General features: G+C 44.1%; 1 protein-coding gene across 1 annotated transcript in view; it reads left to right on the top strand.

Annotated features, from left to right (window-relative positions):
• Positions 1 to 12,490, top strand: part of LOC113142131 (protein bicaudal D homolog 1-like) — a 46,160-nt gene that overhangs the window by 16,075 nt on the left and 17,595 nt on the right. Inside the window, exons 5-7 of the mRNA XM_026326960.1 lie at positions 7,354 to 7,528; positions 8,133 to 8,648; positions 8,738 to 8,916. Coding sequence (XP_026182745.1) covers positions 7,354 to 7,528; positions 8,133 to 8,648; positions 8,738 to 8,916 — 870 coding nt within the window. The remainder of the gene's footprint in view (positions 1 to 7,353; positions 7,529 to 8,132; positions 8,649 to 8,737; positions 8,917 to 12,490) is intronic.

The raw sequence follows: 12,490 nt of genomic DNA on the forward strand, positions 1-12,490 counted from the left end.
CTGCACCGGGCATATGCATATCTGGATGTGCCTGGTTCATATGTGAGGATTATGTTCTTTGACTTCTCCAGTGCTTTCAATACTGTATGGCCTCCCATACTGATAGACAAGCTTCTATGTATGGGGGTGGCCCCCTCCCTGACATCATGGATTATGGACTATTTGACATCCAGACCTCAGTATATCAGATGTGTTTCTGGGACACTGGGGCTCCACAGGGGACTGTTATTGCTTCTTTTCTTTTTCACGGTCTACACATCGGATTTTAGGTATAACTCAGAGTCTTGCCACATTCAGAAGTATTCTGATGATAAGGCTGTTGTGGCATGTGTGCGTGGTGGACGGGAGGGGGAGTACAGGGACCTAGTGGAGGCCTTCATTGAACATAAAATGTGACCACACTTTGATTATAAAGTAAATGCCCTACCCTAGTACTTCACTAGGGCCCCGGTGGGAGAGTGGTGTCTTACATTCCCCCGGATAATAGGGCTTCATGTCAACCACATTTACTGTGTCTACCTTCATCTTGTCAGTTAACCAGCAAACTCGGTAATTTACCGGTCCTAACCTTTTCTCCACCTGCACAGGCCCTGACCACTTGGGTGCCAACTTGGCAGAGAATTTGGCTGAGGCTTTGGGCAGTGGATGTGACCTAATCCAGACCATGTCCCCAGCAGCAAACTGTACATCTTTGCGCCGTGCATTATAATACCTGGATTCCCTAGCTCTAGCCATCCCCACGTCTTTCCACTTGTTTCAAAAAAGGTGTGTGTGTATGTATTGGATTATATGTAAGTGAATGAGGTGTAGGTGATTTGTGTATGAGGTGTTCGAGAGGGTCCTTAGGGTTACGCCCCAACATAGCTGGTGTCGTGCCTATGGTGTCATGCACGGCGGTGTTAATTGCTAGTCAGAACTCAGGCAACCATCTATCTCAGTCCTGGTGGTGGTTGCCAAGGAATGCTGCAATCATTGTCTTCAAGGTCTTGTTGACCCTTTCTGTCATATTGATCTGAGGGTGTTACGCTGTCGTGAGTTTCTGTGCCACTCCCCAGGTTCCGCATAGACTGGACATCAACTGGCTAGTAATTGAGGGCCACTAGGTAAGCAGTAACCCCCCAACGTGTGAAGATCTCATTCTGGCAGACCTTAGGCATTGTAGCATCCCTCAAAGGAAACAGCTCCACCCGCTTACTGAAGTAGTCCACTACAACCATCAGGATAGTGTTTCGGGATCTACTGGGAGGAAAAGGCCCCATGAAATCAACTCTGATCATCTCCCCTGGAACCCTGACTTCTGTTGACTGCAAGAGTCCCGTTGGTTTCTCATTGCTAACGGGCTCCAGGTTGTGATATAAGGGATCATCCTGCTGGGCTCGCCCAATATCCTGGAGCATGGAAGAAAGGTTAGCCCAGTGTGTTTTAGCAGCAGCCACGCAGACACAACCTTCTTCTGACTGGGTGCATGTGACAAAGCAAGACAATCCCGGTGAGATGAGAATCCACTTGTAGAGTCTGGAGGATGCTTCGGGTGAATTGAAAGCCCATGCATGGGCACTGTGGTCAGTGTATATATCAAAGGCTTCTTCTTCCAGGTAATGACGCCATTTTTCCACCGCCCATACTACTGCGAGACATTCCTTTTCGGATGTGGAGTACCGCAGCTCGGGTAGAGCTCAGGGCTCTTGAAGCAAAGGCGATGGCTTTTTCTTCCCCATCAAGTGTTTGCAGTTCTTTAAGCTGTTCAAATGAGGCTTGATACTGGTCTAACCACCTCCACTGCACACCCTTTTTTTAAGGTGGTTGTGGGGAGCCACAATATCCGCAAAATTGGAAAGAACTTATGATACCAACCAACCAATCCCAGGAACTTTTGGAGACTCTTTAAATCTGTTGGTGCAGGGTACGCTGTCATTGATTCAACCTTTGCCGGATCCACCTCCACACCTCTGCTGGACATGAAATGCCCGGGGAACCTCAGCTGTCTTGAGGAGGTGGCACTTATCAGCATTGAGTGTGAGGTTTGCTTGGTTCAGTTTCTCAAACACTATCCACTATCCTTGAAAACAGGATGATGTCATCGATGTAGACAAAACAAATCCTCCCTCTTAGGTTCCCCTAACAGTTTCCATAGGCTGCTGGCATTTCGTAGTCCAAACAGCATCATCTTCAACTGAAAGAGCCCCAGGTGTGTGATCATGGCAGTGTTTGGTTTACACGCTTCATCCATGGCAACCTGCCAGTATTTGCTCCATAGCTCTAACGAGCTAAAATACTGAGCACCATGCAGAGACTCGAGAATTTCATGCATCAGTGGCATAGGGTAGACATCATGATGGTTTTTTTCATTTAGCCCTCTAAAATCCACACACAGACATGGAGTTCCATCCTTCCTGGGTGTTAAAACAACAGGGGCCACCGTGATGTTGACAGCTCTAACACTCCATCCCATCGCAAACTACCTCTGGTTGAGCTTCAAGGAGGGGTACTGTAATTTCTTGCTCCTGGGAGTCCCTGATCTCTGCCATATAGAAGTTGGCATGTGCAGCAGGTCCCCATCGCAAGTGTCTCAAGTCTTGGACAGAAAGGTGTATTCCTTACCATCTTGCATGATGTACTTCCTTACCGTGGGTACGGAAAGTATTCGGACCCCTTTAAATTTTTCACTCTATGTGTCATTGCAGCCATTTGCCAAAATCAAAAAAGTTCATTTTATTTCTCATTAAGGTACACTCAACACCCCTTATTGACAGAAAAAAGCAGAAATGTAGAAATTTTTGCAAATTTATTAAAAAAGAAAAAATTGAAATATCACATGGTCATAAGTATTCAGACCCTGTGCTCAGTATTGAGTAGAAGCACCCTTTTGAGCTAGTACAGTCATGAGTCTTCTTGGGAATGATGCAACAAGTGTCTCACACCTGGATTTGGGGATCCTCTGCCATTCTTCCTTGCAGATCCTCTCCAGTTCTGTCAGGTTGAATGGTGAACGTTGGTGGACAGCCATTTTCAGGTCTCTCCAGAGATGTTCAATTGGTTTTAGGTAAGAGCTCTGGCTGGGCCAGTCAAGAACGATCACAGAGTTGTTCCGAAGCCACTCCTTTGTTATTTTAGCTGTGTGCTTAGGGTCATTGTCATGTTGAAAGGTGAACCTTCAGCCCAGTCTGAGGTCCTGAGCACTCTGGAAGAGGTTTTCTTCCAGGATATCTCTGTACTTGGCCACATTCATCTTTCCTTGAATTGCAACCAGTCCTGTCCCTGCAGCTGAAAAACACCCCCACAACGTGATGCTCCCACCACCATGTTTCACTGTAGGGATTGTATTGGGCAGGTGATGAGCAGTGGCTGGTTTTCTCCACACATACCGCTTAGAATTAACACCAAAAAGTTCAATCTTGGTCTCATCAGACCAGAGAATCTTATTTCTCATAGTCTCGGAGTCCTTCATGTGTTTTTTGGCCACCCCTATGCGGGCTTTCATGTGTCTTGCACTGAAGAGAGGCTTCCGTCGGGCCACTCTGCCATAAAGCCCCAACTGGTGGAGGGCTGCAGTGATAGTTGACTTTGTGGAACTTTCTCCCATCTCCCTACTGTATCTCTGGAGCTCAGCCACAGTGATCTTTGGGTTCTTCTTTACCTCTCTCACCAAGGCTCTTCTCCCACGATTACTCAGTTTGGCTGGACGGCCAGGTCTAGGAAGAGTTCTGGTCGTCCCAAACTTTTTCCATTTGAGGATTATGGAGGCCACTGTGCTCTTAAGTGCTGCAGAAATTCTTTTGTAACCTTGGCCAGATCTGTGCCTTGCCACAATTCTGTCTCTGAGCTCCTTGGGCAGTTCCTTCGACCTCATGATTCTCATTTGCTCTGACATGCACTGTGAGCTGTAAGGTCTTATATAGACAGGTGTGTGCCTTTCCTAATCAAGTCCAATCAGTTTAATTACACACAGCTGGACTCCAATGAAGGAGCAGAACCATCTCAAGGAGGATCAGAAGAAATGGACAGCATGTGAGTTAAATATGAGTGTCACTGCAAAGGGTCTGAATACTTATGACCATGTGATATTTCAGTTTTTCTTTTTTAATAAATTTGCAAAAATTTGCAAAAATTTCTACATTTCTGTTTTTTTTCTGTCAAGGTGGGGTGCTGAGTGTACATTAATGAGAAATAAAATGAACTTTTTTGATTTTGGCAGATGGCTGCAATGACACAAAGAGTGAAAAATTTAAAGGGTTCTGAATACTTTCCGTACCCACTATGTAAGGTTTCAATATAAGTTTGCTGGCACACAAGCGCAATAGCAAAGGCATGCACAAATGGTCATCACGCAGCACATGAACACCAATTGTAACCTGGGTGCTGTGTAGAGTCAGAAGCGGCGTGGTCTTCCCGATGGGTTTGCTGTTTTGACCACTGGCCATTACGAATCAGGGGATTTCTGTTGGATCCAAGGTCTCACCCGGCTTCTTCTTCTTTTTTGGTAGTCTGCTGCACATGGCTCCAGTAGTCACGTGAATTGCTCCAGTCTTTTTCTATTAACGATTCCACCTTAACCAGCTGCTCCACAGTGGTCACAATACCTCGAAGGCCACTAGCAAGCCTCAGGTTACAGGCGTTGAGAATGCGACAAACGATCTCTTCTTCCCCCATGTCAGGACACCATTACATGGTCATATGCGAAGTCATACATTGTGTGGGTGCCTGCACATTGGCTCTGAGCTGCTCCTCAATCTCAGACTGATAGTCTGCTGGTAAAAAAGCTTCCAAGAAAGCCCTCTTGAATTTTCCCCAGTCTGTTATCTTGCTGCGCGTTGCCAGCCACCAACTCTGTGCAGGCCCCTTCAAAACAGAATTGAAAGTGCCCAGGTGTTCCGTGTCGTTCACCGGCCTGAGAGCCAGAAAGTTTTCACATTGTTCAATAAAATCTATAATGTTGGCGGAGTTCCCTGAGTCCCCAAATTCAGGGAACTCCATTCTAATAGGTGGATGTGCAGTTACTGAAGGTATTGATGAGTAGGCCATATTCTCTGCAGGTGCAGGATTACTGGTGAATGTGGAGGCTGCTGGAGTAGAGAAGGTAGGGGGCCTCCATGAGATTCAATGTTTGAGAAGGGATTTTTTTACTTCCTCGCTCCACTGTTTGTCCCTTCACCACAGGCTGGCCACCAGCACCTGTTCAAATTCCTGCAGCTTATCATCAATATAAGCCTTTGCTTGCCCGGCTCTAGCCTCTATCAACACTCTGAGCCCCTCCTCCCGGGTCAGCGTGCTGTCCATCGCTTCACTGATACGATTTTCTAATCCTTCTACTTTTCCCTGAAGGAACTGCAGCTGTTCCAGGAGGGAAGAGTCACTGTCCTGATCCTCAGCTTGCTGTTGGTCTTGCCCTGGCATATCCAAATACATGGACTCCAACATGCTGGTGACTTCAGCAGCCTCGCTTGTATTGTGCTGTGCGGTTATGGGCCTATAAGGATCTGTGGGGGGCGCAAGCTCTGGAATTTCAGCTAACACATCTGATGTGCTACTTCCCCTCTCCGATCCCATCTCACCAAGTGTGGACATTATCGAGCAATAACCTAACTGCCTGGGTGCAAAATCATGTGTATTTGTATGTATATGTATCTGCGTATGTGTGCGTATATTTGTGCAATAAACGAGAATATACAGTGACTATCACCATAAAACACCACAATTCCGCAAGTAAACTATAATTACACTTACTTACATACACAAACAACCAAATTAATAGCACGCTGTGCTGTACAAACACACTTTCCTCCACACAACCAATAATCCAACTTGACTAAACAAGCATACCTCGTGTGCAATTTACTACCATCACAATCTCTGTTCCCGATATGGACCACCATCTATAACAATTTCACCTCTCCTCCCTGAGAGGGAAAAGTTATTATGCACAGAAAAAAAGGTTGTTTAAAAATACAACTTAACTTTATCTATATTACTAAGAAAACTAAAAAGGAGAGCTAAAGTTAACCTTTATCTATCACTCACTGCAGACAAAGAGTGACACTCCAAACAAGGGCTCTGTTCACTCTATATATTCTTTAACAAAAGTAAATAACACAATCCAAAATATTTCTCTTTTACCATAACAACAAACAAAAAGAAAAACATGTAATGCAATACCCCAACCCCTCGTCGTCGTAATTTCAGTCCAAAACACTTTACCACAGAGTCTGGACAAAAGCCTCAATGGCAACCTGTACTGGGGAAAAAAAAAAAAATGTGCTGGACACCAGGAGCACAGTCTGTTTCTTCGCTTCTTTGCTGTTCCACAAAAATTTGAATCCTCCGGGTATAAAGTCCTCCGGGTATAGTATCCTCAGTCCAATAGCGTATCCCTCGTGATCACCAGCAGCAGGATTTCATCTTGCCGGTGAGTGATATCTAACTATCCCCGCCACGTCATTTCTCCTTGTCGTAATGACAATAACGAAAATGATAACAATAATAATGACAATAATAATAACAACTATTATAGAAAAACACTGACAGACAATAATGATACATATACTAACAAATAAGGTAGATACTCCACCCCGGTAACCGGTTGCATCTTCGGCTGACTGCAAGACCCGTGACCCTGCTCTGAACAAGTAAACACCCTACCCTATAATTTCACTAGCACCCCGGTGGAAGACGCAGAGTGGTGCCTTACATGATATTTGAGCTTCCAGGAAAGGATGTTAGCAGATTTGTTCTTTGTGTTGGCACTGAATATTATGTGCATTATATTCCTACCAAACATATTTGCTAATGCAATTGCAGTTGAATGCAGTTTTAAGAGACATGGTTAAAATTTTATGTCAGTGTCTAAAAAAAGGTACACTAGGTTATTTTGCACATCATGTGACAGGTCATCTGCATGCTCTAACATAGAGGTGGACAACCAATGTTCCTCGAGGGCCACTGTAATGCTTTTTATCCCTATTCTGTATGCACTGTTGATAAGCAGTGGGTAGTACAGGGATAGTTGGAAAACAAGCAGGATAGTGGCCACCCCTGCAATAACAGAAAAACACTGACTATGAGAACAGTGTGAAGCGGGGCGAAAACTATATCTTAAACCTCCTTTCTGATATACTGATTTGCACTCAACAGTGCCAAGTTGAGCACCCTAATCTGACTTTTAAACAGGTGTTAGCTGTGAATCTCCGTAAAGAATATATAGTATATATTTTTATATATAGTATGTATAAAAATATTCTATATTTTTGGTATAGTATTAAGGGTATAAATTGATGGCTGTAAAAGGGTGGTTTTTGTGCTGGTTATACTATAAGCAATAGGGATTTCAAGATGCTGATTTCTGCTCTGATCTGCCAGGTCTTATGGCCACCTCCAGAGCATGACAGGGACAGGTACGGCTGCAGAGTTGGTGCCCAGGGCTAACGGAGAGTGCCAAGGTCTGGGTGGAAAAGCTGAGGGAGTGGCAACGTCGGACCTCTTCAGTGAGATGAACCTGACAGAGATCCAGAAGCTCCAGCAGCAGATAATGACAGTGAGCCTACTCTCTGTTCCTTTGTGGAGCATTCCTCTAAACTAAATGGCAATATAGGTTATTGCAAAGTGTGACCATTTTTGACTATGACTATCAGAAATATAAGCAACAAATTTATTTGTCATAATCCAGAAGATGATGCCGACTATAAAAAAAAAAAGGCTTTTAAATAATTTACTGTAATACCATGCTGGGATGCAGTATCCCTACTGCATAAATCACTCTCACTTTCCATCTTTGGCTCCTCTCACACACTCACTCATTCTTGTTTTCTTTCCCAACATCTTTCTCTCATCCAAAAAAATTCAGGGAATTTCTCAACCTTTACAGCTAGTTACGTAGCACATAAAATCCTGCTCAGATCACCACAAAGCTGTATATTGTGTGTGTGAATCCACTTTAGTTCCTGTAGGTGTAATCCCGAAGAAGCCAGGTGTGAGGAAGATCCATAAGCCTGAAAGTTCACCAGATACCAAAACACAGAACTACGGTGTTGAGGGATGCCAATGTAAAACCATGTCTAATTATAAAAATTATACAAATATACAAACCATCTGGGATCACATACTGTGCCTTTCTGCCATCTTGCTCCTTCCCCCTTCAGGTTGAACGTGAGAAAGTAGCACTAATAACCAGCCTGCAGGAATCCCAAACTCAGCTACAACACACCCAGGATGCCCTGACCGAACAGCATGAAAAGGCCCTCTGCCTTAGCAAGGAAGTCATTGCCCTCCGCCGCCTGCATCAAAAGGCCTACCTAAACCAGGAAGCCCACAGCAGCATCACCTCCAAGCTCAATCAGAAGGCACTGATGGAGCTGGACAGAGATGAGAAGGAGGCTGAAGAGGAAGGAGGAACTGAGGAGGATAAGCGTAAGACACTAAACAAAAGTCAGGTCTTTTCATACCAGACACCTGGTCTGGAAATCTTGCAGTGCAAATATCGTGTGGCTGTGACGGAGGTGGTGGAGTTAAAGGCGCAGATAAAAGCCCTCCATGAGAGGCTCACCCAGTGTGGTGAGGGAGCAGAGGAGGACAAGCCAAGGCAAAATGGTCAGCTCCAGAAGCTGGAGAGACAGGTGGCCTCACTGGAAAAGAGCTGCCAGGAGGGACGCAAGAAGGTAACCATGACTAACCAACTGAGTGTATCTGATTAAAGAGAATATGTGATCTCTATAAAGATGAAAGACTTCTTCTCCTTCAATTTCAGATTTCCAGCCTGGATTTGGAGTTGCAGGCAGCTCAGTCAGCAGGCAGTGAGAGTCAGGGGGCACTCAATGCAGCTCAGGACGAGCTGGTGACACTGAGTGAGGAGCTTGCCCAGCTCTACCATCATGTCTGTCTGTGCAACAATGAGACACCCAATCGTGTCATGCTGGATTACTACAGGTTTCACTGTTGTTTTGTCAATGAGACACATACAGTAACCCGTTTTACCCATAACATCAAAATTTTGTCCAAAGCATATGCTTTGTTTGTTGATAATAATATCCAGGCCCTCATCCCTGGTCATAACTGAGAAATTGGATTTGGGGTTTTGCAAGAATAGGGATAAAGCAACAGGAAATAGGTTTAATTAAAAGAGAGCAGAAAGTCTGAGGAAGGCTAGAAGGCCAAAAAAGCTAGGACAGGTTTTTACAACAATCCATATAACAAGGAGAAAAGTGGAACATTAAATGTGCCGTAGAGAGAACTAGAGGCACATTTAGAAAACATGCAGATAAAGACAGGAAGTTAGGTCTACCATTAGATATCCCCTCCTTTTGGGCAGTTGAACACCCTATGAATGTAAAAGCACCAACATTAAGAGAGGCAGAAGTTTTAATTGCGAAATCAAGGTCAGGTTCAGCCCCTGTACCTAGTGTAGTGCCTTACAAGCTGTACTAATATGCTCCAGATGTGTTGAGGTTTTTATGGAGGCTTCTTAGAATAGCATGGAGAAAACAGCATGTTCCCATGTCGTGGAGGCGAGCAGGAGGGAAGGAGATTTTTTTTAGTGAAGGGGCACAAAGGCTGTCAAGTTACCTAGAGAGTAATACGTTTGTTGACACCTCAGTGCAGAAAGCTGGAATCTTAGGTTTTTCTGTATGCTTGGAACGCACATGATCGCATGATCTGGCACCATATTTAATTCAATTCAATTCAATTCAATTTTATTTGTATAGCGCCAAATCACACAAATCATCTCAAGGCACTTTACAAAAACTAAAAACCCAACAAATCCCTTATGAGCAAGCACTTGGTGACAGTGGAGAGGAAAAACTCCCTTTAACGGAAGAAAAAACCTCCAGCAGAACCGGGCTCAGTTTGGGCGGCCATCTGCCTCGACCGGTTGGGGTGAGTGGATAGAGGAGAGAGAAAAGAACAGCAACAATAAACAACAAATAGACACTGCAGGTCGGTGGGGCCAGTAACTGCACATCAGCGATATACAGCTCCAGGACCAGGGACACCTGCAGAAGGTACTGAGAGAGAGAACAGAGAGAGAGGGAGAGAGCACAAACTAGTGGAGAGAGAGAGGTTAGTGACATTCAATGGTGATTTAGTCAGCAAAGAGAGAAAAAAGAGACTTGCACGTGGTTGTCTTAGATCGAGCAAATGTCTTTGGATCTGTACCACATAGTGTACTGTGGGAAGCACTAGGTTACTTTAAGGTACCAAAGATAGTAAAAAGGTCTAGTGACAGAGTACATCCAAGTATGTTTTACAACAAAAGAGTTCACTGCAGCTTGGCAATAATTATAATTAGGCATTATGGCACAATCTCACTATAAATTTTTATTATGGAAATGGAAGTTATTATTAGTGCAGGGGTGTCAAACTCATTTTAGGTCAGGGGCCATATGGAGGAAAATCTATTCCCAAGTGGGCCGGACCGGACCAACAAGGCAGCTAGCTCCGGGCCAGCTGACAGGTATAGGCCTACTTGCTCAACCCCGGTATAAACAGTTTGCCTGCTTAACATAATTGCTATTGCGACACCCAGTGGACACATTTAGAACAGCAGTTTCTTTCATTGAAAAATTGCAACTAATTTAAACTTCAAATCATCTCGCGGGCCGGATTAAACCCGTTTGCGGGCCTGATCTGGCCCGCGGACCGTAAGTTTGACACCCCTGTATTAGTGCATCTAAGTGGATGGTAGAAGGGGAGAGGCTCCATTTAGGACAGTGGTTACTATCAGTGTGCGCGTACATGGATGGCATAACAACCATCACTACAACTGTACCATGTACAAAGAAACTGTTGAATAAGTTGCTTTCTAACTTAAAGTGACAGGTCAAGCCAAAGAAATAGAATAGAAATAAGTGTGTCAATAATAAAAGGTGTGCTTGCAGACAAACGCTTTTTGTCTAGATGGGGAAGCAGTTCCAACAGTGTTCACACAATCACACAAAAGTTTAGGCAGGTTGCACAGCCCATCTTTCAATCATAAAGAGCAAGTATAGGGCCTGAGGCAGCAGGCGATTGAGAGCATTAAGGGGATAAAGGTATAAGGCCTTCCAGGCAAACTCAGACTGTGGTGCCTACAGGAGGGATGTTTGGGACATGGAGGCAAGTAGGATTAGATTTATGTTAGATGCAACCTATCACCAAAATTTAAATAAATGGGTGTGTGAAGACCCAAAGTGTCCAGGCCCGGGCCAAAATAGTGGATAAACCATCTATATGATGAAGGAAGGGTTTCCACACTCGGCAAAACACATCAGTCTTTGAATGTGATAAACTTGTCAAGTAGTCAAGTGGGATATGGTCCAATATCAACTTGTGCCATCCAGAGACTGTAGGGGCTTTGTGGGAAATCCAGTGGAGTACAATATTTTTCCGAGCACAGAAGATAAGGACGTTGTGCAATTTCTTATGGTTCTTATTTGTGATACGCTTATTTGGCAGACCAAAGAGGGACACCAGATCAAGGTCAAGTTGAACTTTCAGAATGTTCTTCATTTCACAGAGTACAATATCTCTGTATTTTGGGGCAAGACCAGAGACAGTGTGTGAGGCCGCCCTCATGTATTCTGCATTTAAGACAGTGGCAGAGCGCCAGATTTAAATTTAGACACACAACTTGGGGCTAAGTAAGTTCCGTGCAGTATTTTAAGTTGTAAAGCCCAGGAACGGTTGCAAACAGTTATTTTCTTGGCTGTGTTCCAAATTGTGACACATATCTTCTGTAATCTCTACACCCAGCTTGCTCTACCAGGTCTGTGCAAGTGTACATGGAACGGTCTCACCCTGTGTCTTCAATATTTTGTAACACATGCTGATTGACACTTCCCCTACAGTACTGAAGAACAGTTTTTCAATATCAGGAACAGTAAGAATGTTTCTCTTTTTATAAAATCTCTTATCTGAAAAAAGCAGAAAAAATTACTTCTTCCAGTTTGAAAACTTTGCAGGATCAGATCAAAGAACATAAGGACTCCCCCTCAAAAAGACAGTCTTTTAAACCTGAGTCCATTATATTGGGGAGAAAGTCTGGATTGCTAATAACTGGGATAAAAGTCGAGGTTTTCCCAGCTCTCCCTTCAATGTGTTGCGCCGTCCTACAAGATGGCTGTATCAATTAATGCTGCAGCATTTTTTGATTGTTTTCATATCCTTCAGGAATAGCAGGTTTAGTAGGGGCATTTACATTGTGAGGTTTCTATATCAATCCAAACTGTGGAGGAGTCTGTACATGCCCAGTCTTTCACGTAGAGCAGAAGGGAGCTCAGTTGGTATTTCCTAAGGTCTGGAAGATCCAGGCCATCCATATCACTGGAGAGTTGTAATGTTGACATTATTACAGCTCTTTTTTTGCCCCAGATAAAAGAACTAAACCATCCCCCTATTTTTTGGAGCAGCCTGCGAGTGAACAGAATGGGAATTAACCTTATTGGGTAGAGTAAACGGGGAAGAATGTTCATATATGATATAGGAAGGTAGTTCCATCGCCTGAGATTATCAAGTAATGGAGTGA

This window comes from Mastacembelus armatus, chromosome 23 (genome assembly GCF_900324485.2).
Source record: "Mastacembelus armatus chromosome 23, fMasArm1.2, whole genome shotgun sequence".
In the NCBI taxonomy this organism is placed as follows: domain Eukaryota; kingdom Metazoa; phylum Chordata; class Actinopteri; order Synbranchiformes; family Mastacembelidae; genus Mastacembelus; species Mastacembelus armatus.